The 24579-nt window shown below is 40.2% G+C and overlaps 4 protein-coding genes across 4 annotated transcripts; 2 read left to right on the top strand and 2 right to left on the bottom strand.

The window, feature by feature from the left end:
• Positions 1-862: 862 nt before the first annotated feature.
• Positions 863-1945, top strand: LOC143109614 (4-galactosyl-N-acetylglucosaminide 3-alpha-L-fucosyltransferase 9-like). Its single transcript, XM_076272390.1, has one exon. The coding sequence runs from the start codon at positions 863-865 to the stop codon at positions 1943-1945; it is 1083 nt and encodes a 360-aa protein (XP_076128505.1).
• Positions 1946-2573: 628 nt separating this feature from the next.
• Positions 2574-10946, top strand: ufl1 (UFM1-specific ligase 1). The gene is made up of 19 exons (XM_076272491.1): positions 2574-2798; positions 3522-3667; positions 3811-3839; positions 4339-4436; positions 4838-4952; positions 5040-5170; positions 5333-5391; positions 5790-5936; positions 6651-6826; positions 7005-7184; positions 7409-7529; positions 7685-7810; positions 7958-8078; positions 8200-8366; positions 8483-8613; positions 8712-8792; positions 8947-9032; positions 9334-9514; positions 9845-10946. Exons 1-19 carry the CDS (start codon positions 2722-2724, stop codon positions 10049-10051), a joined length of 2379 nt encoding a protein of 792 aa, XP_076128606.1. The 5' UTR covers positions 2574-2721; the 3' UTR covers positions 10052-10946.
• A 3252-nt stretch (positions 10947-14198) lies between these two features.
• On the bottom strand, positions 14199-19362 carry gpr63 (G protein-coupled receptor 63). The gene is made up of 2 exons (XM_076273014.1): positions 18919-19362; positions 14199-16593 (listed from the first exon to the last, which is right to left on the bottom strand). Exon 2 carries the CDS (start codon positions 16476-16478, stop codon positions 15237-15239), a length of 1242 nt encoding a protein of 413 aa, XP_076129129.1. The 5' UTR covers positions 16479-16593; positions 18919-19362; the 3' UTR covers positions 14199-15236.
• A 367-nt stretch (positions 19363-19729) lies between these two features.
• Positions 19730-22575, bottom strand: ndufaf4 (NADH:ubiquinone oxidoreductase complex assembly factor 4). Its single transcript, XM_076273015.1, has 3 exons — positions 22425-22575; positions 21773-21861; positions 19730-21218 (listed from the first exon to the last, which is right to left on the bottom strand). The coding sequence occupies exons 1-3, from the start codon at positions 22564-22566 to the stop codon at positions 20910-20912; spliced, it is 540 nt and encodes a 179-aa protein (XP_076129130.1). The 5' UTR covers positions 22567-22575; the 3' UTR covers positions 19730-20909.
• Between the last annotated feature and the right edge of the window lie 2004 nt (positions 22576-24579).

The following is a 24579-nucleotide window of genomic DNA, read 5'->3' as shown; positions in this document are numbered from 1 at the left end:
ATGGTAGAAATCGGAAAAAATTGCCATTTACCGTTGAGTGTGATGCAATGTGAAATAACTTGTCTGTAACATGGAGAAGGTTTTCACGCGTATTGTATTTATTCATAGATCGAAAAAATAAATCTCGATCTATGGGTTCTTTTGCACCACTGTAATTAAGCAGACCATATACTTATAAGGCATTTTCCTCTAGGGAATTCGAACCTGGACAAGATTGTTACAGTCCTTAGTGTCACAATAGTAACCTATTGGAGGCGTGTACTGAACAGAGATAAGCCTGCTGTGTTGTGAGTTGTGTTATAATCAGGATATTACTATCAGTGTTATGGGAATGCAATTATTCATCACTTTGGATTTCTCTTACTATCATTAAATAAGCATTTTATTATCTCAAAAGCTAATATATGTTTTTTGCATTTTTGTTCAAGGGAGTCTGGAAATCAGATGGAGATCAGACTCAGATCAAATCGAAAATGCCCAAACAGAAGACCTATAGAATGAATACTTTGAATAATATTTTTTCCTGTGTAATCTTTTCTCCTGTACACTTTTCTTTTCAAATATTCTATTTAAGCTATAGGTCTATATAAAGTGGTATACTGATGAATCAATGTGGTTCCCAAGTGGGCAAGTGCAGTTTTAATGATATCAGGTAAGTTGTCAATTTCTGGTGTAAAACTTCTGGTGTATTGTATACTTAAGATACTCCCATAGTAGACTTGCATGACGTGATATTTTGGGAGGAAACCCCAACATAGCCTGCATCAATATACATATTTGTTATCATCTGTCTTATGCATACAAATTAATTAAAATTAATCTGAAATGATGTTATGTCTCCTCTGTTAAAACAGCACAAAGAATGCCTTCAACATCTTTCAATGGAATTCTGCGGCCACTTCTTATTGGATTCCTATTGCTTGGCTGTTTTGTAACTGTACTTTTTATGTACTTTAAACCATCTAATAATAACTGGCTTTCAGGGCCCACAGAAACAGTAACATCTGCAATCAAGATTAAAGCTCTACCTATTGTCAAAAAAGAGGTGGACCAGACTATAGTGCTCATTTGGCTATGGCCATTCGGTCAGACATATGATTTGGACTCTTGTAATACATTTTTTAATGTTGATGGCTGCTACTTGACAGCAGACCGGAGTTTATATAATAAATCAAGTGGAGTCATTATTCACCACAGAGACATAAGCAAGGACTTATCAAACCTGCCCCCACTGCAGCGTCCATCATTTCAAAAGTGGATATGGATGAATCTGGAATCACCGTCTCATTCTCAAAAAATTCCAGGACTTGAGAAGTTGTTTAATGTGACTCTGAATTATCGACAAGATGCGGACATGCAGATGCCTTATGGGTCAGTTGTGCCCATTCAGGAGGACAAGGAGTTCATACTGCCAACCAAGACAAAGATAGTGTGCTGGATTGTCAGTAACTGGAATGCTGACCACGCCAGAGTAAAATACTACAATGAGTTGTATAAGCACATCGAGGTACATACGTATGGTCAAGCCTTTGGGGAATACGTCATTGACAAAGAGTTCTTATCGACAATATCTAGTTGTAAATTCTATCTGTCGTTTGAAAACTCCATCCACAAAGACTACATCACTGAGAAACTCTTCAACCCTCTCTCTGTGGGGTCAGTGCCCATTGTCCTTGGACCCTCTAGGCAGAATTATGAGAACTTTGTGCCAGGAGATGCCTTCATACATGTTGATGATTTCCTCACTCCTAAAGAGTTAGCTGAGCACCTATTGTACCTAGATAAGAATGACAATGTGTATTTGCAGTACTTTGACTGGCGGAAACAATTCAAAGTGAAAATGGCCTCTTTTTGGGCAGAGCACACATGCCGGGCCTGTGATTACATTAAAAAACATAAGGAGTACAAGGTGTGTAATAATCTTGACACATGGTTTTGGGACTAAACAATTTCAACACAAATGTTCACATAAATATGTACATTTGTGGACTTATTCACAGGCTCAAAATATCTATGAAGTTTTGTGGTACAGTCCACTTATTCAAACTGTTCAGTAAATAGACACGTGTGACTGTCAGGCATCATTACATGCTATATTCTTAAGCTTTGGTGGATCATTTGTCTTATTTATGCCCTGATGATTAGGATGAACTTTCACATTTCATATGACTGTGCCACATCTGAAATATCTGTGGAAATGTCAAAAACATGAGGACAGTATCTTGTCATCACTGCTTGTTTTATATGCTGTAGCCTATGTTTTATAGATCAGTGATTAGTTCTACAGCAGTTCAGACCTATTGTGAACACACATGTTCTGGCCTTGTGCTCATGATCTCTAATCCTGGGGTTTTGATCTTCTGCCAATAAACATTTGATTTTTGCCAATAAATATCACTATGCACAGCAATGTGTGAAAAGTGAAAAGGTATTTGATATGTATCAGAGTAGGCCTTATATGAGAATATATAACGCCTATGAAAACCTTATGTGAACAGGATATTCCCAACCGCATATACGAAAGACGTTTGAACTTAATGGCTATCCGTATTACGTTTTTCTAAGCTGACGTGGGTCTGCCTTCCATGCCGATTGTCAACATTATGAAGATTTAGGCTTACTATTTCACCCTACTTTCTACAACCATATCGCAGCTGATGGGAACGCGACAGTGCTCTGACAACAGAATAATTTAAAAAAGAAAACTCACTAGATACCACAATGGCAGCTGATTGGGAAGAAATCAGGCGACTCGCTGCAGATTTTCAAAGAGCACAATTTGCAGACACTGTGCAACGGTAGGTTAGCTATCACAGCTAGCTAACTTGAAAGCTGACAGATTGTCTGTGTAGTGCCGTTTGCTTTAGTGTGAAATGACCACGGTGTTCACATAACGTCTTTCAGCGGTCCAAAACAATTTAGCCTGATCTGATTGCATTGAAACACCTTGAATGATGGTGCGTTTTAAAACTTGCCGGCTAGTTAGCGACAGATTTTATTGTTGCACGATATAATGCTAAGTTAAAGTTGACTAACATTAATGTTAACCAACCACCTTTCATTAAACAGATGTTTGTTGTAGGACAACAACGTGTCAGTGACCAAGTCTTCTACGATTTGAATGCAGTGTTCTGTATAGATCATTATAGATCATTCGAAGTTACAACTAGCCCAGCCAAGACTAAGTTATTCTCCAAAAGCATTGCAAGTCAGCCTCTTAGGCAAAAGCTTTTCAGGCTGCTGCTCCACTTCCCTTTCACTTCTTCTCCATTACTATTATACAAACACGCTACTACGACTTACCACTATCGAACCATTATAGCCTAAAGACTATAATGGCCAGGCAACTTATTAACAACCACCATATTTAGAAAATGTTCAGCTGTCAAATTCAAATTCTTTACTCGCAAGTGATCGGTGGAAAATCGTGCATGAGTCATGTCAATGCCATGGCGAAATGTGCTAGTTTTTTCTACTTTTTCTCACTCCTTGCCCTGTGTTTTTTTCCTCCTGTGGTGTAGACTGTCGGAGAGGAATTGCATAGAGATTGTTGCCAAACTTGTGGAGGAAAAGAAATTAGATGTTGTGCATACACTGGACGGAAAAGAATACATTACACCAAGTCAAATTTCCAGAGAGATTCGGGATGAACTCTATATTCATGGAGGTCAGTTTGTTAAAAATGACATGGGCTGTTGCAAGGCATGTTCCATAAATAGCTTCAGCGTTTTTCCCCCCAACTGCTTTTTCTATTGGATGAATTGGAATTAGGTTGGTGCTTACATGTCTTTACCCTTCTGTTTATTCAAGGTCGAATCAACATTGTGGACCTACAAAAAGTGAGTTTGTTAGATTGAAGTAAACCTGCAAACATTACAATGTAATGGTGCTTCATCCATTTCATTACAATTGCTACAGCCACCGTTACCATATGTTATCCTTTTAAATACTTTATTTTAAGGGATGCACTGATCCCACTATTTCAGACAGTCTGCAAGTAATTGCTATTACAGACGGTAGTATTTCTACCAAAATCACAATTACCATCAAGCTTAAGTGAAAGAGAGGCTTTATTTATCAAATGCACACTGGTTGTTACAAAATATATATGAATATATATAAGAAACTGGAGGCTATTTATGACCAATAATAAATATAAAATGTTTATAAGTGTAATGTTGCCATGAAGTGCTATCACTGAATTGAGAACTTTTTTGAGATCAACTACAAGTCTGAGCATCTGATGCCTCTTTACACTGGTATAGGTGATGATGCATGCAGGCTGTTAACTAATGGGCCCACTGTTTGGTGATTGGGTACATCTTGCTCTGTTTACAGATCATTAATGTGGATTTAGTACATGTTGAAAAGAGAGCCAATGAAATTGCAAAATCAGATCGGAGCGTTCAGCTGATTCTTGGACAGCTGATTGATGAGTAAGTATCTTTGTCTATGATGTTCAATAGACCCATGTAATGTGCATTTTTGCTCCACTTTTCATGTGCATCACAGATACACACAATTCTACGCTTAAATAAATCAAACACACATCTTGGTACATCTTGCTTTAGCAGCACATTGTAATGCTCAACAGGTGTCTTGTCTTGTGACTGTCCCAAATGGAAAACCTGCAGGATACCCTACGAAGCATGATATGTTTAGCATAAAGCCTGGAGTGTGTTCAAATTTGACAAACAGAGGTGAACGTTCCTGGTGAATTTTATTTCATTGAACGCACCTCAGGATTTAGGCTCAACATACCACTCATCTCATTTTATAGTATACCCCTCTGATGTCAGCTGTGATTATATATGTGGATCTCCATATACCACCCCAGGAACTACCTAAATGGCCTTGCTGAGGAGGTTAATGATAAACTGCAAGAGGCCGGTCAGGTAACCATCCCTGAGCTCTGCAAAAGCTATGATCTGCCTGGTGACTTCCTTACTGAGGTGAGTTCAAGAGCTCTAGAGGACATTGTGAAAGGTTTGTGATCAGAGTGACCCATATCTAACAATACTGTGCTCTGTGTGTGGTAGGAGCTGTCTGTGCGCCTTGGCAAAATCATCCAAGGTCAAATGGACCAATACAACAGAGGGGTCATCTTCACAGAAGCCTTTGTGCTACGCCACAAAGCACGAATTCGAGGTCTTTTCAGTGCAATCACTCGGTATGCTCCAATTCCCTCATCTGTCTGTTTTGGCCTTTCTCTCTAATTCCCATTTTCTGCTCTCTCTCTCTCTCTCTCTCTCTCTCTCTCTCTCTCATTCACTTCATGTTTAAGAAAGAATTATAAATGCTTTTAAGGTCTAATGTGCCATTGTGTTTCCAGGCCAACACCCATTAGTAATCTTATTGGTGTCCATGGGTTTCAGGAACATCTTCTTTATTGTAAGTAATTGTAAGAATATGTGAAAAGTGTGTGTGTTTTAAGAATATGTCTCTGTTAGTATGAGACTGTATATTCAATTCTATGTTTAATTCCTGCAATTTTTAAACATATACTTTTGAAACACAAAAGTCCTTTAAGGGTATTTTTTTCCAGATGAATAGTTCCATTCCACAATATTCTAGAAGTGTGTAAGTGCAGTGTGTAAGTCTGTAAGCCCTGGTGACCAAGTGTGTAGAAGTGTGTAAGCCCTGGTGACCAAGTGTGTAAGTGTGTAAGCCCTGGTGACCAAGTGTGTAGAAGTGTGTAAGTGTGTAAGCCCTGGTGACCAAGTGTGTAGAAGTGTGTAAGTGCAGTGTGTAAGTGTGTAAGCCCTGGTGACCAAGTGTGCTGTCCCCAGCTGTGCTGGAGGAGCTGGTGAACACTGGCCGTCTGAAGGGCTCAGTGGTCGGGGGCAGACAGGACAAAGCCGTCTATATCCCTGACATCTACTCCAAGACGCAGAGCAACTGGGTAGACTCCTTCCTCAAGCAGAACGGATATCTGGGTGAGTTTTGACTGTAATATCTGGTTTACTACTGGTTACTTAGCACGAACCACAAAAGAACATCCCTGTCTTTACCATTGTAAAGCAACATTCTAAAACTGATAGTTCCGGTCCTTGATTGTGATTGGCTGAATCACGTTTGATGCTGTTGTAAAATGCAGCATAAACATACACCTTGACCGCATTTCGTTCTATATTACTGCGCTACCATAACTTGATACAAAAGTTAAAGTAACTGCGTCTCGACGTTGCTTGGCAACCATTCAGATAAAGGAAATATATTTCTTGGCGGAAGAATGATTATCTAGGAATAACTCGTTATATTTCTAGTTGCTGTGCCTTTACTTTATGAAACTTTGCCAGGTATTTATAGTAACAGTTTACTGCTTTTACAGTTTACTACAACAATTCTACGCCCCTTAGCTGTTGTACAGTAGAATCAGTGTAACCTACGGCCTCTTGGGGCTTATTGCTTAAATATGTAATTATTGTAATTATTGTATCTTAAAATAACACCTTTTTTTATGAAACACTGATAATAGTACAGAGAATGGCGTCCATTTGCGGATGTGCAACGACTGGTGTGTGTGTGTGTGTATACATTGAAATTTTACAGCAAAGGGTACACCTGTTCTTACATTATGTTGCGTTAATAGTGCCCTGTCCATTGCTGCTCTGTGTGTTATTTAAAATGAACTCATTGCATCTTTTCAGAGTTTGAAGCCTTGACTCGACTGGGTATCCCGGATCCTGTAAACTACATTAAGAAGCGCTTCAAGTCCAGCAAACTTTTATTCCTGAGGTCAGTCTGTGTCGGTCAGGCTCTAGTCGACCAGCTGGAAGCGTCAGTGGAAGAGGCAGTGAACTCGGCTACTTGGACAGATTTACAGGTATGTAAAGTTCATTGAGGCCATGGATACTGAACTTTAGCATTACTATCATAGATAGATAGATAGATACTTTATTGATCCCCAAGGGAAAAATTTTAAAGTGTTGATCTCTGTTCAGACACTAATGATCATAAATGATCAAGTGCTTTGTGCATTATGTGTCTCTTTATGTGCCCAGCCCATCCTACCCAGCAGTTTCTCTAATGAGGATGTTGGCATCCTGATCAACCAAGTCATGAGAACAACAAACGTGCAGTCGTCTGCCAGAGTTCTGAGTGGCACCGTCGTGGTCAGTGAGAAGTTCATCAGCAACTGCCTGGCACTGTTCAATGAAGCCATGCAACACAAAGCACAGAGAGTAAGCATGGACACAAAATGCACCTGGCAGGCTCAGAGCAGTCGTGGAAGACTCAGTTGAACATTCAATTGTTTTAAAACATTATTTGCATGAAATGAAATAAAATAAATAAATAAATAAATAAATGTATGTGCCAATATGTAATAACATGTGAATGTTTGTAATATTTTCTTATCTTATGGTGGTGCCTATTTTTAACACCACGTCATCTGTTTCTTTTTCAGGAAGTCAAGAACAATCCGGTATTTTTAATCACAGAAGAGGATCTGAAGCAGCCATCTGTGCTGGCTGAGAACACCACCTCCAGAAAGGACAAGAGGGACGAGCGTAGGAAGAAAGCTGCAGGTGACGCACTGTGCTGCACTACAGACCAAAGCCCTCATGAATACCCAAAAGCCAGCAATGGGCTGCTTCTGCAGAACAACAAGATGCACTAAAGCCTGGTGTTTAGCTTCCTGTGTTCATGTCAAAGTAACTGTTTTGCATGTTTCCTTCACTAGAGGGAGGTGGCAGTGTGAAGGGTGGCGGTGGGGGCAACGCTCGAGAGATCAGGATCCGCAAAACCAAGAAAAAGGGGTCAAGGAAAGACGAAGACAGCGACGATGAGGCTGGACCCAACATACAAAGTACGAGTACATGCTGTACTGTGACCTCACACTCTGCTGCATACTGTATGAAGTGTCCAGTCCAGTCTAGAGGCAACATGGCAAAGCTGTTAAGCGTGTATTGATTTTTCACTGCGTTGACGTGTATTTCTCATCTGTTTTGAAAAGATCCCAATAGTAAGGCAGAGATTCCTTTCATGTCTGTTGATGAGATTGTGGCCGTTTTGGAGGAGAAGGTATGTGACTGCTCTGAGGACATGCTCCTGGACCTAGCAGACCACTTACTGAGGTATTCATCGCTTATGACGCATATTCAACTCTCTCCAGTAGCAAATTCCAAGACAGATTTCATTGTTTTGTCTAGTTAAAGTATGAATGAAAATCTTTAATCCTGAATTCTTATCTGACAGACCTTTGACAAAAGTATATCAGGAAGTGGTGCGGACGACATTTATGTCCTCAACCTCATCAACTTCAGGTGGCAACCGCAAGCAGAATGTGAAAGACCTGCAGGATGAAGTCACTAACTTGTACAACAACATCAAGCTTTTTGATAAGGGCACAAAAGTCTTCTCAGGTATGTCATTTTTAGTTGCTGAAGAAAATAAGGACCACATATGCATTGTGCTTTTGATTTTACATTTTTGTCCAATTAATAAATTAACTAATAATACATTGAATTCTTTTCATCAGATGAAACCCAAGCCAATATTGCCAAGCATGTGCTGAAGACTGTGTGTTCTGATGTCACTAACATCCTAGTCAACTTTGTGGCGTCAGATGGCTTGATTACTTCAGATAGTTCTGGGGCTATTACTAATGAGGTAACAGGCTGATGTGTTGATGTTGATGTTTTTACCAAACTTCACATTCCTGTATCTAAGTGAGTGAAACTCTATGCCCAATATGATGTGTCCCTCAGGTTCGGTTGAAGATCTTGGGAAAGCTGTCAAATGAAACTAAGGCTCCTCTAATGAGGCTCCACAACAGTCTGAATGGAAAAGTAGGGCACTGGTTCAACTAGAGCATGTCCATTTAACAGTTCTGTTGAAGTTCTGCTAAAACTTACACAAAGAAGACGTGAGTTTTTGTCAGTTGCTAGTGGTATAGAAATAGCTTCATTTTGCATAATCTGGTGTGCACATTTCTTTTTACAGAGCATTGAGGACTTTATTGACAGTTTAGAAACTGCAGCAGAAGAATGTGGGTTAATGCTAAAGAGAGGAGACAAGAAGAGAGAGAGGTACAGTACTCAACACATACATGTTCAATATGGAGCATCTTAGTGCACATTAAGAGCAAAAGGACATTGGGCAGGAGTTGTGTGGTTTCATGTGAGCAATATTTGTGTATCTTGTAACACCTCATTCAAAGGTTTCATCAAGAAGGCACCAATGTTAATTTAGTTGTGAAACACATCCGCATGTACTCCTTCAGAAAATGATGTAGATATTGTGGAATTAATTTTAGCCAGCTACACTACTACAGTGATATCAGCTTCAATATGTTTCTGAGTTTCTGTGTGTGTGTGTGTGCTCTCACAGGCAGGCCCTCTTTCAGCACCGGCAGGCCCTGCTGGAGCAGCTGAAGCTGACGGAGGACCCTGCGCTGGTGCTGCACCTGACCAGTGTGCTGCTGTTCCAGGCCAGCACCCACTGCATGCTGCACGCGCCTGGACGCTGTGTGCCCCAAATTATAGGCACTCTGGTCGGCAAGATCCCTGAGGTGCCGTTCCACATTCACCACTACACTGCACAAATCCCCATGCCCTCATTCCACCAACAACAAATGATTGTTTTCATCTGTTAATAACAGATAAGCAACAACAAAGAAGTTAAAACTGTGGTTTTCCTTTTAGACCACATTTCTATTTTTAGACTTAGTGTTCATTTTAGACCACATTACTATTGCTACATTGCATTTAAATTGTCTTCTAACGTGATGATAGCCATGGATATCCATCTAGGCCATCCAAATAAGTGAAGCATTTCTATTTGCCCCATTGGGAAGTGTGTGCTAATGGACTAACTGCAGGTGTGTTTTGCGGCTGTGTAGGATCAGCACAAGCTGCTCTCCCGATACCAGGCCCTGGTGGTCAAGCAGCTGGTGAGCCAGAGCCAGGGGAAGAAGCCGGAGCAGGAAGGAGGGGACGGCCAGGGGGACGACGACGGCGAGGACATCCACAAAGAGCTGCTCTCGCTGACCGCAGAGGTCAAAGACCTTGTCTTCTCGCAGAAAAAGAACTCAGTGACCGAGGAATAAAACCTGTTGAACTGACAACAGAATGGATAAATGGTTTAATAAAATTATTAAATGGTTTAATAAAATACATATGGTAAGCCAGCTATTTGACGCCGCTGCTTTGTGGATATATGTGAAGACTGAATTGGATGGGATATAATTTTCTTTCAACCCCATACCCCCACACCCCCCAAGTAGCTGTGGTATTTGGCAGGAAACAGTGCTGTATTCGATTCCAGCCTTACTGTAACTGCACAAATAACCTATGCTTCAATAGCTCAGCTGTGAAAGGATGATACCCTCATTCTACACACTGATACATTCATTTAGTTAACTGACATTGTCTCTATTGAACATTGTGGGATAATGTATGTGAATTGAGATAAGCAACCTCAGAGAGGTGGTACTGTAAATAAATGACCTAGCACTGCATTGAAAACAATGCTTATGCCTGTCAGTGAATTGTACATCTTGCCTTAACAGGATAATTCACACAAAAACCTTGGGTTACTCAACCTCCACCAACCAAACAACCAGCCCCCAACTTTAATTTCTCAGAAAAACACAACTATGAGCTAGCCTATCTAGCAGAAGGTCAGCAACCTAAACAAATCGCTTAACATACTTGCACAGGATTTGAAATGGATCATGAATACAATAAGATTGTGCTGGGAGGCAGGTGTGTAGTGACTAACTGTATTTTCATCTTTTTGTGTGAACTGTCCCTTGAAGATGTCCCCTCAGTATGGTGCCACATTGCACCCATGTTGTGTCCCTCAGTATGGTGCCACATTGCACCCATGTTGTGTCCCTCAGTATGGTGCCACATTGCACCCATGTTGTGTCCCCCAGTTGATAATGCACTTGTAGCGCTCAAAGATACAAATAGTAATTAAAAACCCATCAATACAACCTGTCTAATGTCAGTCTTCTTCTGTCACTTTATTCTCTCCAAAAGGCTTGTACTTCTCATAGCCCACCATGTTGTTACAGTGGAACTGTATCGTATCTTTTCGCTGTTGCATCAGAGGCTTGGTTATTTGAGCTTGTCCCTAGCAGGCCTCAGAAGTTTTCAAGCAAGAGAGTTTCAGTATGACAGTGCATGTGTGCATATCTAATTGCATATGTGTATTTTCTCTGATGTAAGGTAATCAAAGTTAATGTATGATGTGAATACACATTCTTTGAGATTACTTTAATTGATGTGTTCACTGGCACTATTTTAATGTTCCTATCACTGTTTGATTAATGGCCTTTTGCCATCTTGAGTCTATTATGTAGGTCTACTTACCTAGCATGTAAATATCATTTTTATTTATTATTTGACATTTTGTTTTGATGTTGTGTCAACTCCTCAGTACCTGTGTGGTTTGTTTTACATTTGTAGACAACTGTAAAATCTCACATCATAGCATGAAAACAGGTGCATCTCTAGTGGCATCTCCTGTAAATATATATAGACAACCATTATTCTTAGCTATCCTCTGAACATTGAGCATACCGGTAATTATCTGCTCTGTACCTAAAGCAGTGGGCTACAATTTGACTGATGAGAGGGAGGAGCACATTTCTAAAAGATGAGGAAATGATTTCACTCCTGTCGTGTTGGTGTTACCATGTCAACAGTGATAAGTTGCTCATCTGTGTATGACATTATAGGAGCCCTGGTGAATAGGAAATGTAATGCAGGGATTTGTGTTATCTAACATGATTTTGATGTAGCTCAAAAACAGTCACAACATAGCCTAACTTTAGATATTTATCCATCCATTTATAAATTGGTGCAGTATTACTGTGTTATATGTTACAAAATTGACTTGAAGGGAAACTGCGTAAATAACTGAATTTACAGTAAAAAACACCTTAAGAATGGGAATACCATGACACCAAATGGATTACAAGGGTTGACATGACAGACCATGGAGTATATCAAGAGTTAAACTGATATGAGAGATCAGCTGGTGGCTGAGCCATGATTAATCACTGCTTGACTAAGCGAGCCGCTGCAAACAACAATAAACAATCAGGAAAACGATGAGCATAAAACCAAAATAGCCAAATTTGCCAAATAGCCTTTAAAAAAAAAAAATCACACCCATTTGTGGAAAATGTTGTAATAGGATTGACGATAATGGATGAATGCTAATGATGATGATGGTGATGATTACATTAGGCTTTGAGGATATTTTACTTTGCATTTTGGAGACCTAAATTCATGTGAACAGACATGTTGCAGAACCTCACTTAATTAATTAACCAACTTCATGCTAAACACCTTTTGTTAAATGCTAGCTGTCTTGTGGGTCTAGTGTGATTTTTTTGACAGCTACTTCTTCTGTCAGATGCAAGACACGTGCAACACACATACACTGACTCTGTAGACACGTGCTCCTTATTGCCATGGAAACAAGGAAGAGCTATCTCAAGCACAAACCACATTTTTCAAGGTGAGAATTCTGATCCCACTTCTGCTTGGTATGGTGTCTAAAATAACACCAACAGCTGATTAGGTCTGTACTGTTGGGGGAATCACCAGACACTAACACAGCACCCTGACAGACAAAACAGTCTGTTAGGTCTATTCAGACTACTTGAGTTGACCACAGAAGGGAGGACTTCACTGGAAAGGAGATTCAATTTATTTTAAAGAAGGACAAGGTCCTCTCAAGGTTAAGGTTTACAAAATGCTGGCAATTGAGAGTTTACACAATCTCATCTGAAATGGGGATTTTTATTGTTGCATTAATAATTCCTTTTAGCTTAGTTTACATCAGGTTCAGTCTAATTTACTGGGCTATATCACCTACAAGATGACACAGATTTAAAACTATTTGTTCAAGATGACCAGATTCCATGTTTAAAGACCAACATATTCATAACAATGACCAATTATCAGGAGCAATTAATGCTATAACATGAGCAGAAGTAGAATGCTAATAATATTTCAGTCGTGATATAGGCAGGCCAACGGCTTACACATGATTCTTTGCACAGTATCTCATAGTGTTAGTTAATATGATCCATAACACAAAGTAAATAAATGATTTTTGGCAACACAAGATATATTGTTACAAAATATTTGACTTAATGTTATTTCCTCTGTTCTAAAGTTCCATAATATGTCTAGTTGCAACAATCAACAGACATTAATTATGTGTGTTAGCCAACAGAATTATAAAAGGACTCTTTATGTTCTTTAATACGATGCTATTATGAGAGCTAATGACTCACACAGCACAGCTCAATGATTCAAATGTAGCCTATGCTTTTAATATTGGTCACATGGAAATAGCCAGCTAAACGACTAAATATCAATACTTTAACATTAAAAACATTACATGAATAAAGCAGCTTCAACTGGGCAGCTGTTTGCATCATCAGGTTCCTAGGTGATCCAGTTCTCATGATCACATATGGAACAGGAAAACATCAGGGAGTTTAATTCTTTAGGGCTGAAGAGGCGAGGCTTTTTTTGTTTTTGCTCGTTGGAAACCATTCTCTGGCATACAGAGCATAAGTTAACATCAATTAGATGGTCAGTCAAAAGCATCAGTGTCTGACAGCAAAAACATTTTTAATGGTTCAACCATTGTGAACATTTTCTTTCTATATTTCTTTTCCCTGCATATACAGTTGTCTCATGGATAATTGCAAATTGTGGGTAGAATGTCCATACAGGCATGCCATTTCTCAGGAGCAAGGTACTTTTCTCAGAGCATAAAGCCTTGCATCTCTCCAGCATCTCTTGAGACAGCCGTAAGTTCCTGTTGCTTAGTAATGGCACCCTGAGCTATGATTAAGGTGAGCTTCAAAGAGCTGAACGTACTCATTAGCTACTGCTGGCAGAATAATGAATTCCATGGAGGACACTGATTAAGAAAATCATCCTTTGTATTTACAAAGCTGAGAGGAATAAACTCAACCCAGCGCTAGCTGCATTTGAATTATCCTCATCTAAATTAAACTGGCTAGACAACCAGAGGCCCACTGGGGATGCCTACCCCTGAAACCCACACCCTAAAACCCCATCTAACCTCTCTTGGATTTCCTGCCCTTTGGCGTCTGACTCATTGGGCTGTCTGCACCCTCTCTTTGGGCATTCATTCGGTCCAATACGCTCATTACCAATTATATTCTGAAGAGACCTACAACACAATGAATTACACAATTTAAATTCCAAAGAAAGTTTAATTCAGAAATTACCTATTAAACATTCAAGCATTCAAACAGAGCGTTTCATATTTTCTAATGTGAACTTCCAATTTATAGATAATAAAGAAGCATTATTCTGTACAGGTGAAAATCGGCTGGCTTTAGAAATAAAGACATTGATAAGGAACAAGGGTATGTAGAGCATACAAAACGCTGTTAAACCGGCAGAGTCCAGTCAGGTGCTGCTACTCTGGCATCTGAAAGAAATGGTTTATATGCCATTTAATTGGGGCATCAAGAGTCAAAAACAAGACACAAATACACAACAGATGATGTCTTCCTGTGCAAATGCTCTGAGGAGGGAGGCAAATCCTCAGAGGTAGTCACCACTTATCTTACCACTGTGAAAATAAAAGCTCCCTCAACTACAGTTTCCATATACTCTCACAATATCATTTTACAAAAATAGTCTACACAAGCAGACATAACTGCATGTGATGTGTGACACCTGTCTTCTGTAACAGATGCAAGAATTCATATACAGTATGTAAAATATAGTTTGACAAACAGTACATTTAAGGAGCGTGCAGATTACTTATGGAAATGCTCTTTTCCATTGTATACACTCTTCACTTGTGATTCATGTTCACAGCCTCAATAACAATCAAGTTAACCAGTCTGGAAAAGTAGACTGGGTTTATCTTAAGGAAACTTAAAAAGACACTTTAAACAATACTAACAATGTAACAAATATCCACATTGTATTACATTCAATATAATTGTACAGTACACTGAAATTGCACATTTTCACCAGATATAGCAGCATCCTGACTGGTGTTCCCTAAACAAAACATTCTAGTACATATCAATGGCAACAAACGATTTTCAGGTTGTCAACCATCAATTTAAGCACTTAATTTACAGGCTTTGTAAACTTGATTTCCACAGAGCAAAGACACATCCTTAGAAAGCAAAAAACAATCACAGCTTACTACAATTAGTTAGAAATGTCTTAACAGGAAAGGATCACTTCAGCTGTGATTCAAGTCAATTGTTATACCACAGAACGATGCTCTCCACACACGTAGATGGCACTCGGGCGGATCCGCCTCTTAGTATGGCCAGGCAGCTGGGGGAGAAACTTAAAGTACTTGGGCATCAAATCAAGGCAGGCGTCGCGGAACTTCTTGATTCTCCAGTAGTAGATAAGGGGATTTAAAGCCGACTTGAGGTAGCACAACCAGAGGAGCCAGGTGCTGATCTCAAAGAAGCTGTTCTTGTGGTAGAAGCCACTGCTGAAGGTCGAGACTAGACTGTACGTGGTGAATGGGGCCCAGCATACAGTGAATATGGAGAAGAGGATGAGGATGGTGGTGAAGGCACGCGTCTTAAAGCTCATGTCAATGTTCATTTGGAAGGGCCTCTGCAGGCTCATAAGGCCCAGTTTACTGGCCTGACTCAGACTGATGCTGTCAGGATGACTGTGGATGCGAATAGTGTTATGGCGGATGGTGTTCAGGATTCCCATAAAGGTGTACAGCATGACCATGAATGGTACAAAGAAGAAGACTAGCATAATTAGCACAACGTAGGCATGATAGCCAGGTTCACCGGTGTAGCCAAACACACACTGTGGGGCTCTGGGGGGGATCTGTAGAGATGGCTGCCCAATAGCCAGAGGGAAGGAGAAGCAAAACGACAAGCCCCATGAGATTCCAATGAGAACCTTGGCTCTGCGTGGACTTAGCTTGTCTTGTTTCTGTACAATGATGAGGAAGCGATCCACGCTAATTATAAGCAGGATCGCCACCCCTTCAATGACAAAGAGCCAAAAGAACATGGCTGACACCCTGCAGAAGATGTCCCCAAAGATCCAATTTGTGGTTACAGCGGTCACCAAGGCAAACGGCATGTTCAGGACTGCCAGCATCATGTCTGCAAACGCTAGGCTAGCCAACAGGATGTTGATGGCAGAGCGCATGGCAGCACGCTGATAGACCATCAGACACACCACCACATTACCAAGGAAGGCCACCAACAGGATTGCAATGATGACGGTGCAGAAGAAAATCTGCAGTGGGAGGCTGAGGCCTCGCTCAGTGTCCTGTGATGCTAGACTCACTGGTTCTGAAAATGTCCTGTATCCCACAGAACTGTTCTCAGCCGAGGCCCGCTCCATTTCCTGGTGAGCCTCGGGGTGTTGGGTGGAGTTCAGCGCCCCAAAACCAACCAGGCTGGCAAAGGTTGTGTTGACCTCCACAGCATGAGTAATGGTAGTGTGAGTGGCATACACCATTCTTCTTCACAAGCAGCTGACCTGTGTTGAGGCATGGTGACTACAAGTCTTCTACCCTATGTGGTAGCTTCAGCAGTGGCATCCCAACACTGGGGATGAATCGTGTGACAGGAACCTGGAAACAGATGAGCAGACAGACAGAAGGAAATATATTCAATTAAATCTAAAATTTACTGAATAAAAAAACATATCATTTTGAAAACACACTATGATTTTTCTAAAATGATCCATTAATCACAATGGCTCTGGTCTATTCCAACAAGACTTCTAGAATAAAAATACTTTTTCCAAGCCTATGAATTTTAGGGTGTGTTTAATTTTAAAGCCTAGCATTTATGCAAGAGTGCACTCTGATATATCCAGTCTTTTGAATTTTAATCCTATTAAGGTAAGCTTAATCACCATAAACCTTGTCTCATAAAGCTGAGTATTCATTTTGCGTTATCCTAGAGATGTGGCTTCTTGTGCATAGGGGTTGTGTTTTGTACAGGCGCCGACAGCTGCTCACAATATACGCTAGTTTATACAAACACAAAGCATTAGTGGATACTGACCCACTGAAAGTCTGCCTTTGACACAGTAGGCTATTGAACAGGCTGATAAGAAAATGAACGCCAGAGTTTTCAGAATAAGGTAATAACAAGGCACTGAACAGGCTTTTTTTATGCATGCTAACCAGCATTGGGCTAGCCTACTCATCCTGTTTTCAGTGTATCACAACATAAAACCACCAAAACCACACATTAACACGCAAGCTGATGATCAAGCCTAATATAATGGGCCATTTCTGGAAAGCATGATGGAGTAAGCAAACGTTCATCTGGGGACATCTGATAGCAATAAAAAAATCTTATCGCTTGTCCAAACAGAGCATAGCCTATTATTTTACGCCTGCTATGGAGCAGATGTCCAGCTACGCCCAAATCTGATATGGAGACAGGATTTAAACATGTGTTCTCTCCTGTGGAGAAACATGTTTAGTTGAATTTAAGTCTTTGTTTTTGTTGTTACTACCTAGGTTAACAGGTAGGGTTGAAACAAAGATAACCATAACAAACAGCTTGAGAGGACTAGCAGTCATTTTTAGACCTATAATGTACTAAAATGTAAGCCTAAAGTATTAGCACTGCATTGAGTAGAAACTAAGTACTAAATCCAAGGCCACCTGGTTGACTTTTTAATTAGAGGAGGGCAAAGTAGATTTGGAAATGGTACTGTATAAAAAAATGGATCAAACTCAGAACCCCATTTATCAGCTACATTGTACAGCTAATGCCACTATCAGTCCAGCCCAATGGACCAGTGACTGCTACAAATCTTGCAATAAAACAGGGATGCCTGGGTAAGGCAAAGAATAATATGTTTAATCTGATACACATTGGAGTCTTCATCTTCACTATGTCCCATGGTGGGAGTCAAGGGTAAATGGAGTAATAAGTCTAACTTACTGCAGCAAATTATATTTTATTTCTATCAATCTATTTGAGCAGGCATTTAAAGAGTATGGGTTTACCTGAAAGTCACATTTCCAAATCCGAATTCAAATAAATCAGATTATTTTAAAAAGCTGGACCAAAGTCAGAATGCAGGTATCTAATGCAGAAACCATAGTAACTGGAGAAGGGAAATAGGCCTTACTAGAATCACTGACAACATGGTCCAATGCAGAGTGCTTGTTGAACCCAGCATCAAGGCCCAGGCATCTGACTTACAGTATCATCGAGTACACTGTCTAATGTGTGCATTAAAGACTACATTTAGACAGTTAATGCATTACATGCAAATATGCCATCAACTGACAGCAAGGGTCAATCCACCCACTGAAAGCATAACAACCATATCATCCTACTTTATTTAGGGAAGCACAACACAGTAATTATCACTTAATTAGCTGGTCACTTAATCTATCTTAGATCAGTAAGCATCTGAATTTAAATTGCAATCTGGTAATAGGCTAGCATCTACATCACATAATAATTTACATTAATCAAAATCATTTGTTCCTTCAATGCTGCTAACGTATTTTGCCATAGGTTTGGGTTTATGACTGCCTTAAAGACATCACTGCTTGCCTGCAAGTCTGCTTCTTTTGGCAACCTTATTGCCTGGACATTGACAAGGCTTTATTTATTCCCTGAGTAAAACGTATAGACTGTAAAACTATTACCAGGTTGATTTAATCGGACGTTTACTGAACTGTTGGACAAAGACATTGATCTAATGCATCACATTGTGCTTTACATGAGCATTTTAGCTCAACCGTTGCCCTAGAAATAGACAGATGTTCCGTCTTACATGTCACTTAGGCTATCGTATCGTTACACTTAAATGCTTTCGGTAGCTGCTAAGTAAGACGACGGAATCTCATTAGGCTACTGGTTTTCACATACAAAATCTATAATCAACCTTATTAACAAGTAACGTTAATGACAAACCATACCTTATTCACTGTCAGACGAGCAGGAAAATGTCGGTGTTGATCAAGTGAGGGTACCCACATCAATAACTGTAGTGATGATCTAGTAATCACGTTAGAATCACGACAAGACATTTCACTTAGTAAAGATTTTGCTTGTGTGTGGCTGGATACCGGGTAGATATCATCCACTTGTTAAGGTTAACGTTAGCCTACATACTCAACGCGGACTAGCTAACAGGAGGAAGTCTTCGGCGACAAAGAAACACTGAAACACTGATTGCGCTTAAAAAACGACGATGAGGTGTTCTAAATTCTTGAGTGAATATTGTAAGGGTCGGGTGTTTCCTAAAAACGCATCTGTTGACTATAGTGAGTTGTCTATATCCACGGTAAACACGCGTTTACACGTTCAATGAAAAATCACTGTTTACTCTCTTCACCAAAAGGCTTCTCATCAAGTTCCTACCTCAAAGCATAGGCTAATGAATGATTGCGTCAACGCTACAAAACGCCTATCACGAGCTTCAACGAGACCACGTTTAGATTGGCATTTCTTTAACCAATCGTATCGTTGATAGAGGGACATCACCGCCCAATATCAAGTTTGACTGCCATAGCACATGCAATTAAAAGGGCATGCATGATAACAATGATAACTAATGAAATGCATTAAAGTTTACTAGGATGAGGGTATTTGCCAGACTTTAAAAAATAAAAAAAGACACATTTAGAATATTAACAATAACAAATCATAATGCATAACATGTTCCACAATATGTAGTGAAAAGCTATGAGGGAACATACCCCTTCATACATGAAACAGACTACTGTATGCTGGTCAAATGTCACAACTGCAGCTTTATTTGGTGCTATTATGTTATGTCTGCAACTTGGATCTGGCATTCATGTTAACATCCATTTGACATGTTCCAACTACCAAACCATTACTCTAGACCGGTATCCCAATCAGATTAGATGATCAACCAGCCTGGCGGCGATCATGGAGAGTAAGTGGTAGAGGAGCCCTATGGCTTTGTTTTTGCATGAGAATGAAGCCATGACGTTCTTGGAGGTTTACAACATACTCCAAGTCAACTTTGTCAGGCTTATTACTAATCCATGTTCTTGCGTTGTTCAGTGACACACTTGGGTAAACTAACTGAGAGTAGGTGGTAAGCCTCCTAATAGAGCCCTGTTGCTCTGGTTTACTAAAAGAATGAAGCCATGAGTCTCTTCTACTAGGTTTGCCACCTACTCTGACTTAACCTATCTAGATATGTCACTTAATCACACATGGCATATCTAAGGCCCTTCATAGCAACAGTATGAGGAGTGTGGACTCTTTCAATACAATATGATTATACACCCTGCCATAGTGCACACATTATTGGCAAATGGTTTTGAGAAACATGCAAAAGAGGAAGGTGTTGCCTTGGCCCCCATATTGCCCAGATTCCAATGGTAAGGAACAGAAAAACAAATCTGAATCATTTCAACGCCTCCTCAGAATCAGCTACTGCCATCTGAGAGGTAGATGCAACAGGGAATCTTTAGTACAAGTGATTGGTAAGTTGGAGCTGCAGAGGGACCAGAGGACTTAGTCATAATTGGTTTGGCTCATTGGTGCACGCCAGGCTTTTAACATTTAGGGTTTCTCAGCAACACTCCTATCTGAGGCCAAGAGGTTGCAGGGCTACTTCAGTTTCTCAACGTTAGTCCCCATTATACACAGCTATTCACTGATTAAGGCCATTGACTGATTCAAAATATTGTGCGTCTTTTCTTTAAATTCACATTACAACATAAAACATTTTGCTTCTATAACGTGGTATTACAGACATCTTTAACGCAACAGTATGTCAATAAATAATTGTACTCCACTTTAGGCAGAAAAAAAATACTTCTCAGTATTCACAGAATATCAAAATAAACAGGTAATATTTGTGCACGAGCACACACAAATTCAACCTTGACAGTTTGAATCAGATATAGACAGAATGTGCTCCTAGATCCTAAGAGTCCTTAATCTGTTGGGGCCCACCCTCATTGGGTGGTATTATTTTCACTTCAAAGGGGATAAAAAAGGTCAAAAGGCCCCGAGTATCTTTCAAGTCTAACGAGTACTCTTGGGCCACTTTCTCTGGAGTCCATGTCTGAGGTTCCCGTTTGTGGTGGTTGAGTGCATTGAGAGCCTCAACAATGGAGATTTTCCCTTTGGGGACGTCGGTGATATCGCAGATACCATACGGGTCACCTGGCAAGCTAAACTTTAATGGCCTCCGTTCAGCTTCTGCTTTCGTCCCTGACTCAGACGGCACACTCTGAAAAGCAACACATGCAACAATGTTTAAAACACAATGAACTAGAACTGGCCATGAAGGATTTTAATGCCAATGTTTCCTGTTTCAATTATCATGATGTTCTTGAAACTGACATATAAATGTGTGGTAATATAATGGTTCTTATTTATAAATATATTCCAGTGTATGTGACCATGTAGAGGCAGAACACTGCAACAGTGACTGTGAAAAGTAACATGTGTCAACACTGGTGGAGACTGCTATTGGAAAAGGGCCCTTAATCTGGTCTCTGGATTTAACCAATCCAACGCAGTATGTAGATATCAGTGATGTTGGGAATTGATAGCAGTTCTCAGTGCAAATCCCTTTATCTTTGAGAAACAACAACAATTATGCATCTGATCAATTAAACCATGTTTTCCAGACAATGTGGCCTTGAGGAAATTTGCATCACAGCATAGCTCGTCATGCCAGCCCACCATAATGTTACCGCCAGTCTATTAATCACCAACAACTCAGAAATCACTGCCTGATGGCCACACACTGGACAAAACATAGGCTTTAGGAAGACATACCTGAGGTGCTGGATCTTTTGATTCCACATAGACAGTCTTCAATAATGCCAGCAATGGGTCATTTTTCTTATGGATTTCCTCCGTGATTTCTAAAAACAAGAGTAGATATTCTCAAAATGTTCAGACAATACAGTGAAGATGCCAAACACAAATAAGCTAGCTTCTACTGTGACTGTGTGACTGGATGAACGCAATCGCAGCGAACCTTGCCGAGTAGCCTACCTTGAGAGCAAACACGAGACAGACCACTAGCTGCTACGTTTCTTACATCATTTGGCTTGGAGAAGAAACTGTTTAGATAACTGACTGAGAAACTGACTATTATGCCAAAACAACATTAACAAAAGTGGTCACAAATTAGCATCATGTCATGCTGCTGTGAGTGAGGTTGCCAGCTGTCATTGCATATTACGTTAACAGATAACGCATTAAATGTCAGGAAGCGACACTATAGTTTTGTTTAACCCTCGCACTAGCAGCAAGAGGAAATCATGTCCCATGTGAGTCCCAGACTATCCAACCCAGAGTTGTTGTCTATGGCTGGTCGGAATAGTGTGAACCAAGGTTACCGTTAGCGTTGACGTTACCTAACTTACTTCAGTAACCTAGAAGCTATGTTTTATGGGTTAAAAAGTGATCAGCAAACACCTACCCTCGGCGCTTTCAGCCGTAACGTTAGTCACTGGAGTTGGGTGTCGGGGAGCAGCGGCTGGTTTTTCCCTTCCTATTTCACGGTGTGCACGATTTTCTAAATTAAAATTTCTGAACATGCGTCCAACCCGAGCCCCCATCATGAACTGTTTCGTCTCTACGTTTGGTGCCAACCATAGACTGTATAAAGGTATTACACTTTGGTGTCAACCAAATGAGCAAAAAACTAACGCAACGACCTCTTGTGGATAGGATGACTCATCGAAGAAAACGAAACGAAGAAACATCTGAAAAACAGCGAAGGACAACGAAACGAGCTACTTTTTGACCAGATGGCATCATTTCTGCAACACTAAACCACACTGTCTATATCTATTGCATTCACATCACGTTGCGTTGATAATTTCCTGGTTGTGAAACAATTTGCTACACAGGGTTTTTTCCCATACAGTAGGGCTTTTCCTCAACTTTGACCAGCAGGGGTCTCTGTAGGGCTTCAGCTTCTTTGCCATCACTAGTTCAACCATGACAGTTTGATATAGTTGGTAAACTGGATAAAGCAGTGGTCCCCAAACTACGGCCCGCCACCTCATTTTGGGTGGCCCCCCAAAACATGTCCGTGGTATATAGCATCTAGCCCGCACGGGAGAACGACATCGTCAAACTATGACCTCCGTAATTTCCCCCCATTCATTCTCGAGTCTTAACAATACACGTGAAATACTTTTTTTGTCCACTGGTGGTTGTTTTGGCGCTGTTTCGCGTTTGCCATCGAAAACGGAATGAAATGTAGGCCTACCTGCAAACAATATTAGAGGCCTATGCTGACTGCATCAGTGCTCAAAGTATTCTAAAAGTTTATCAATTAATTGGTAACAACTAACTAACTTCTATTTAAGTCATATTTCTGGGACTTTCTGGGATAATAATTTCTATTTTTTTATTCACTCATTTAAATGTTCATAGAGTTCACAAAGTTCTCATAAGGGGATTTCAGATGTTTTTGCCAGCACTTCATAAAACTCTCATAGGTTGAGAACTTTGAATTATTTGTAGGATATTGCTTGTTCACAACTTGAGCTGTGTATGCAGACACAGAGTTCAGAGTTCACACATTTGGAATATAATACTTCTGGGACTCCCTGCTAATACTTTTGAGAATGCTAAAGTCTTTTTATTAGTATTATTTCATTTGAGCTACATTTTACACTGATATGGCATGATGGCAACATAAACACAGCTAACAATGGTATTAAATTGCAGTAACCTATGATTAAATGTAATGGAATATTCAACAAAGGTAGACTGCTGTTGTTGCTGCTAAGCTATTTATGGTTACTGATACTCCGAGTCTCTGGCCCTCTCTTAGAGCCAGGCATAGTGAGCTGGCCCTCGGAAGAAAAAGTTTGGGGACCACTGGGATAAAGGAAAAAAATGGTCAGCAATGGTCGTCTTTGTGATCAAACAATTTCTCGAGGGTGGGGTTTCATTTTGTGCAATCAGTAGGCCTAAGTCTAGGCTAAAAGCAGGCCTACATTTGGCCTACTCTTAGATGCTTATGGCAGTGTGTTATCCATGAATATATTTGTCAGTCATTGTGCCGTAACCTACCATGTAGTTGTTTGAAAATACAAATCCACACAAAATAGACCAGTGTTTTGCAGAATTTTTAATATGTTGAACAATGAAACAGCAAAGGGCATAAGCCTACCAAGAAGCCTAAGTGTTTTAGAGTTACTAGAGTTACTAAAGACCCCTTTAAGATTTTGAAAAGCGAGTTTTGAATTATATATAGCGTACCTGTGCATCTGTTAGATGCACAGGTAGGCTAATGGCCCATTGCATTTTGTGTTGATCTCAAATTAGAAGAAATTAGCCCATGGCTAAACTACAACCTAGCTCACTGGTGCTGCTTCTCAAATAAGCGTTGTCAAGTGATTCCATATCTCATGCAGGAGTGGGACCACCAAGCACTGAAGGATGACCTGTCATAACATCTCCATCTGGTGGCAGCATAGGCCAGCTTTTTTAAATCAACAATTGCATGTCAACTGTCACGGCATAATTTTGTATTGATTTAAATGATGTAAAATGTATTTACTGATAAATCCTTGAGTACATTGTTTAGCTACTGCATGCTAGCCCAGCTCTCTAGC

This window comes from Alosa pseudoharengus, unplaced genomic scaffold, assembly GCF_046254945.1.
Source record: "Alosa pseudoharengus isolate Yale_2024_CS ecotype anadromous, Long Island Sound unplaced genomic scaffold, YU_APseudo_1.1 YU_APseudo_1.1_scf_7, whole genome shotgun sequence".
NCBI classification, from domain to species: domain Eukaryota; kingdom Metazoa; phylum Chordata; class Actinopteri; order Clupeiformes; family Clupeidae; genus Alosa; species Alosa pseudoharengus.
Note: the sequence above shows the minus strand (reverse complement) of the source record. Positions and strands in the feature narration are given on the sequence as shown.

Coding starts and splice junctions, on each gene's coding strand:
- LOC143109614 (XM_076272390.1), top strand. CDS start 863: ATGCCTTCAACATCTTTCAATGGAATTCTGCGGCCACTTCTTATTGGA.
- ufl1 (XM_076272491.1), top strand. CDS start 2,722: ATGGCAGCTGATTGGGAAGAAATCAGGCGACTCGCTGCAGATTTTCAA. Junction 8,614..8,711: donor CTGGGGCTATTACTAATGAG/GTAACAGGCTGA, acceptor TGTGTCCCTCAG/GTTCGGTTGAAGATCTTGGG. Junction 8,793..8,946: donor ACAACAGTCTGAATGGAAAA/GTAGGGCACTGG, acceptor TTCTTTTTACAG/AGCATTGAGGACTTTATTGA.
- gpr63 (XM_076273014.1), bottom strand. CDS start 16,478: ATGGTGTATGCCACTCACACTACCATTACTCATGCTGTGGAGGTCAAC.
- ndufaf4 (XM_076273015.1), bottom strand. CDS start 22,566: ATGATGGGGGCTCGGGTTGGACGCATGTTCAGAAATTTTAATTTAGAA. Junction 21,862..22,424: donor TACGGCTGAAAGCGCCGAGG/GTAGGTGTTTGC, acceptor TCTTGTTTTTAG/AAATCACGGAGGAAATCCAT. Junction 21,219..21,772: donor CAAAAGATCCAGCACCTCAG/GTATGTCTTCCT, acceptor GTTGCTTTTCAG/AGTGTGCCGTCTGAGTCAGG.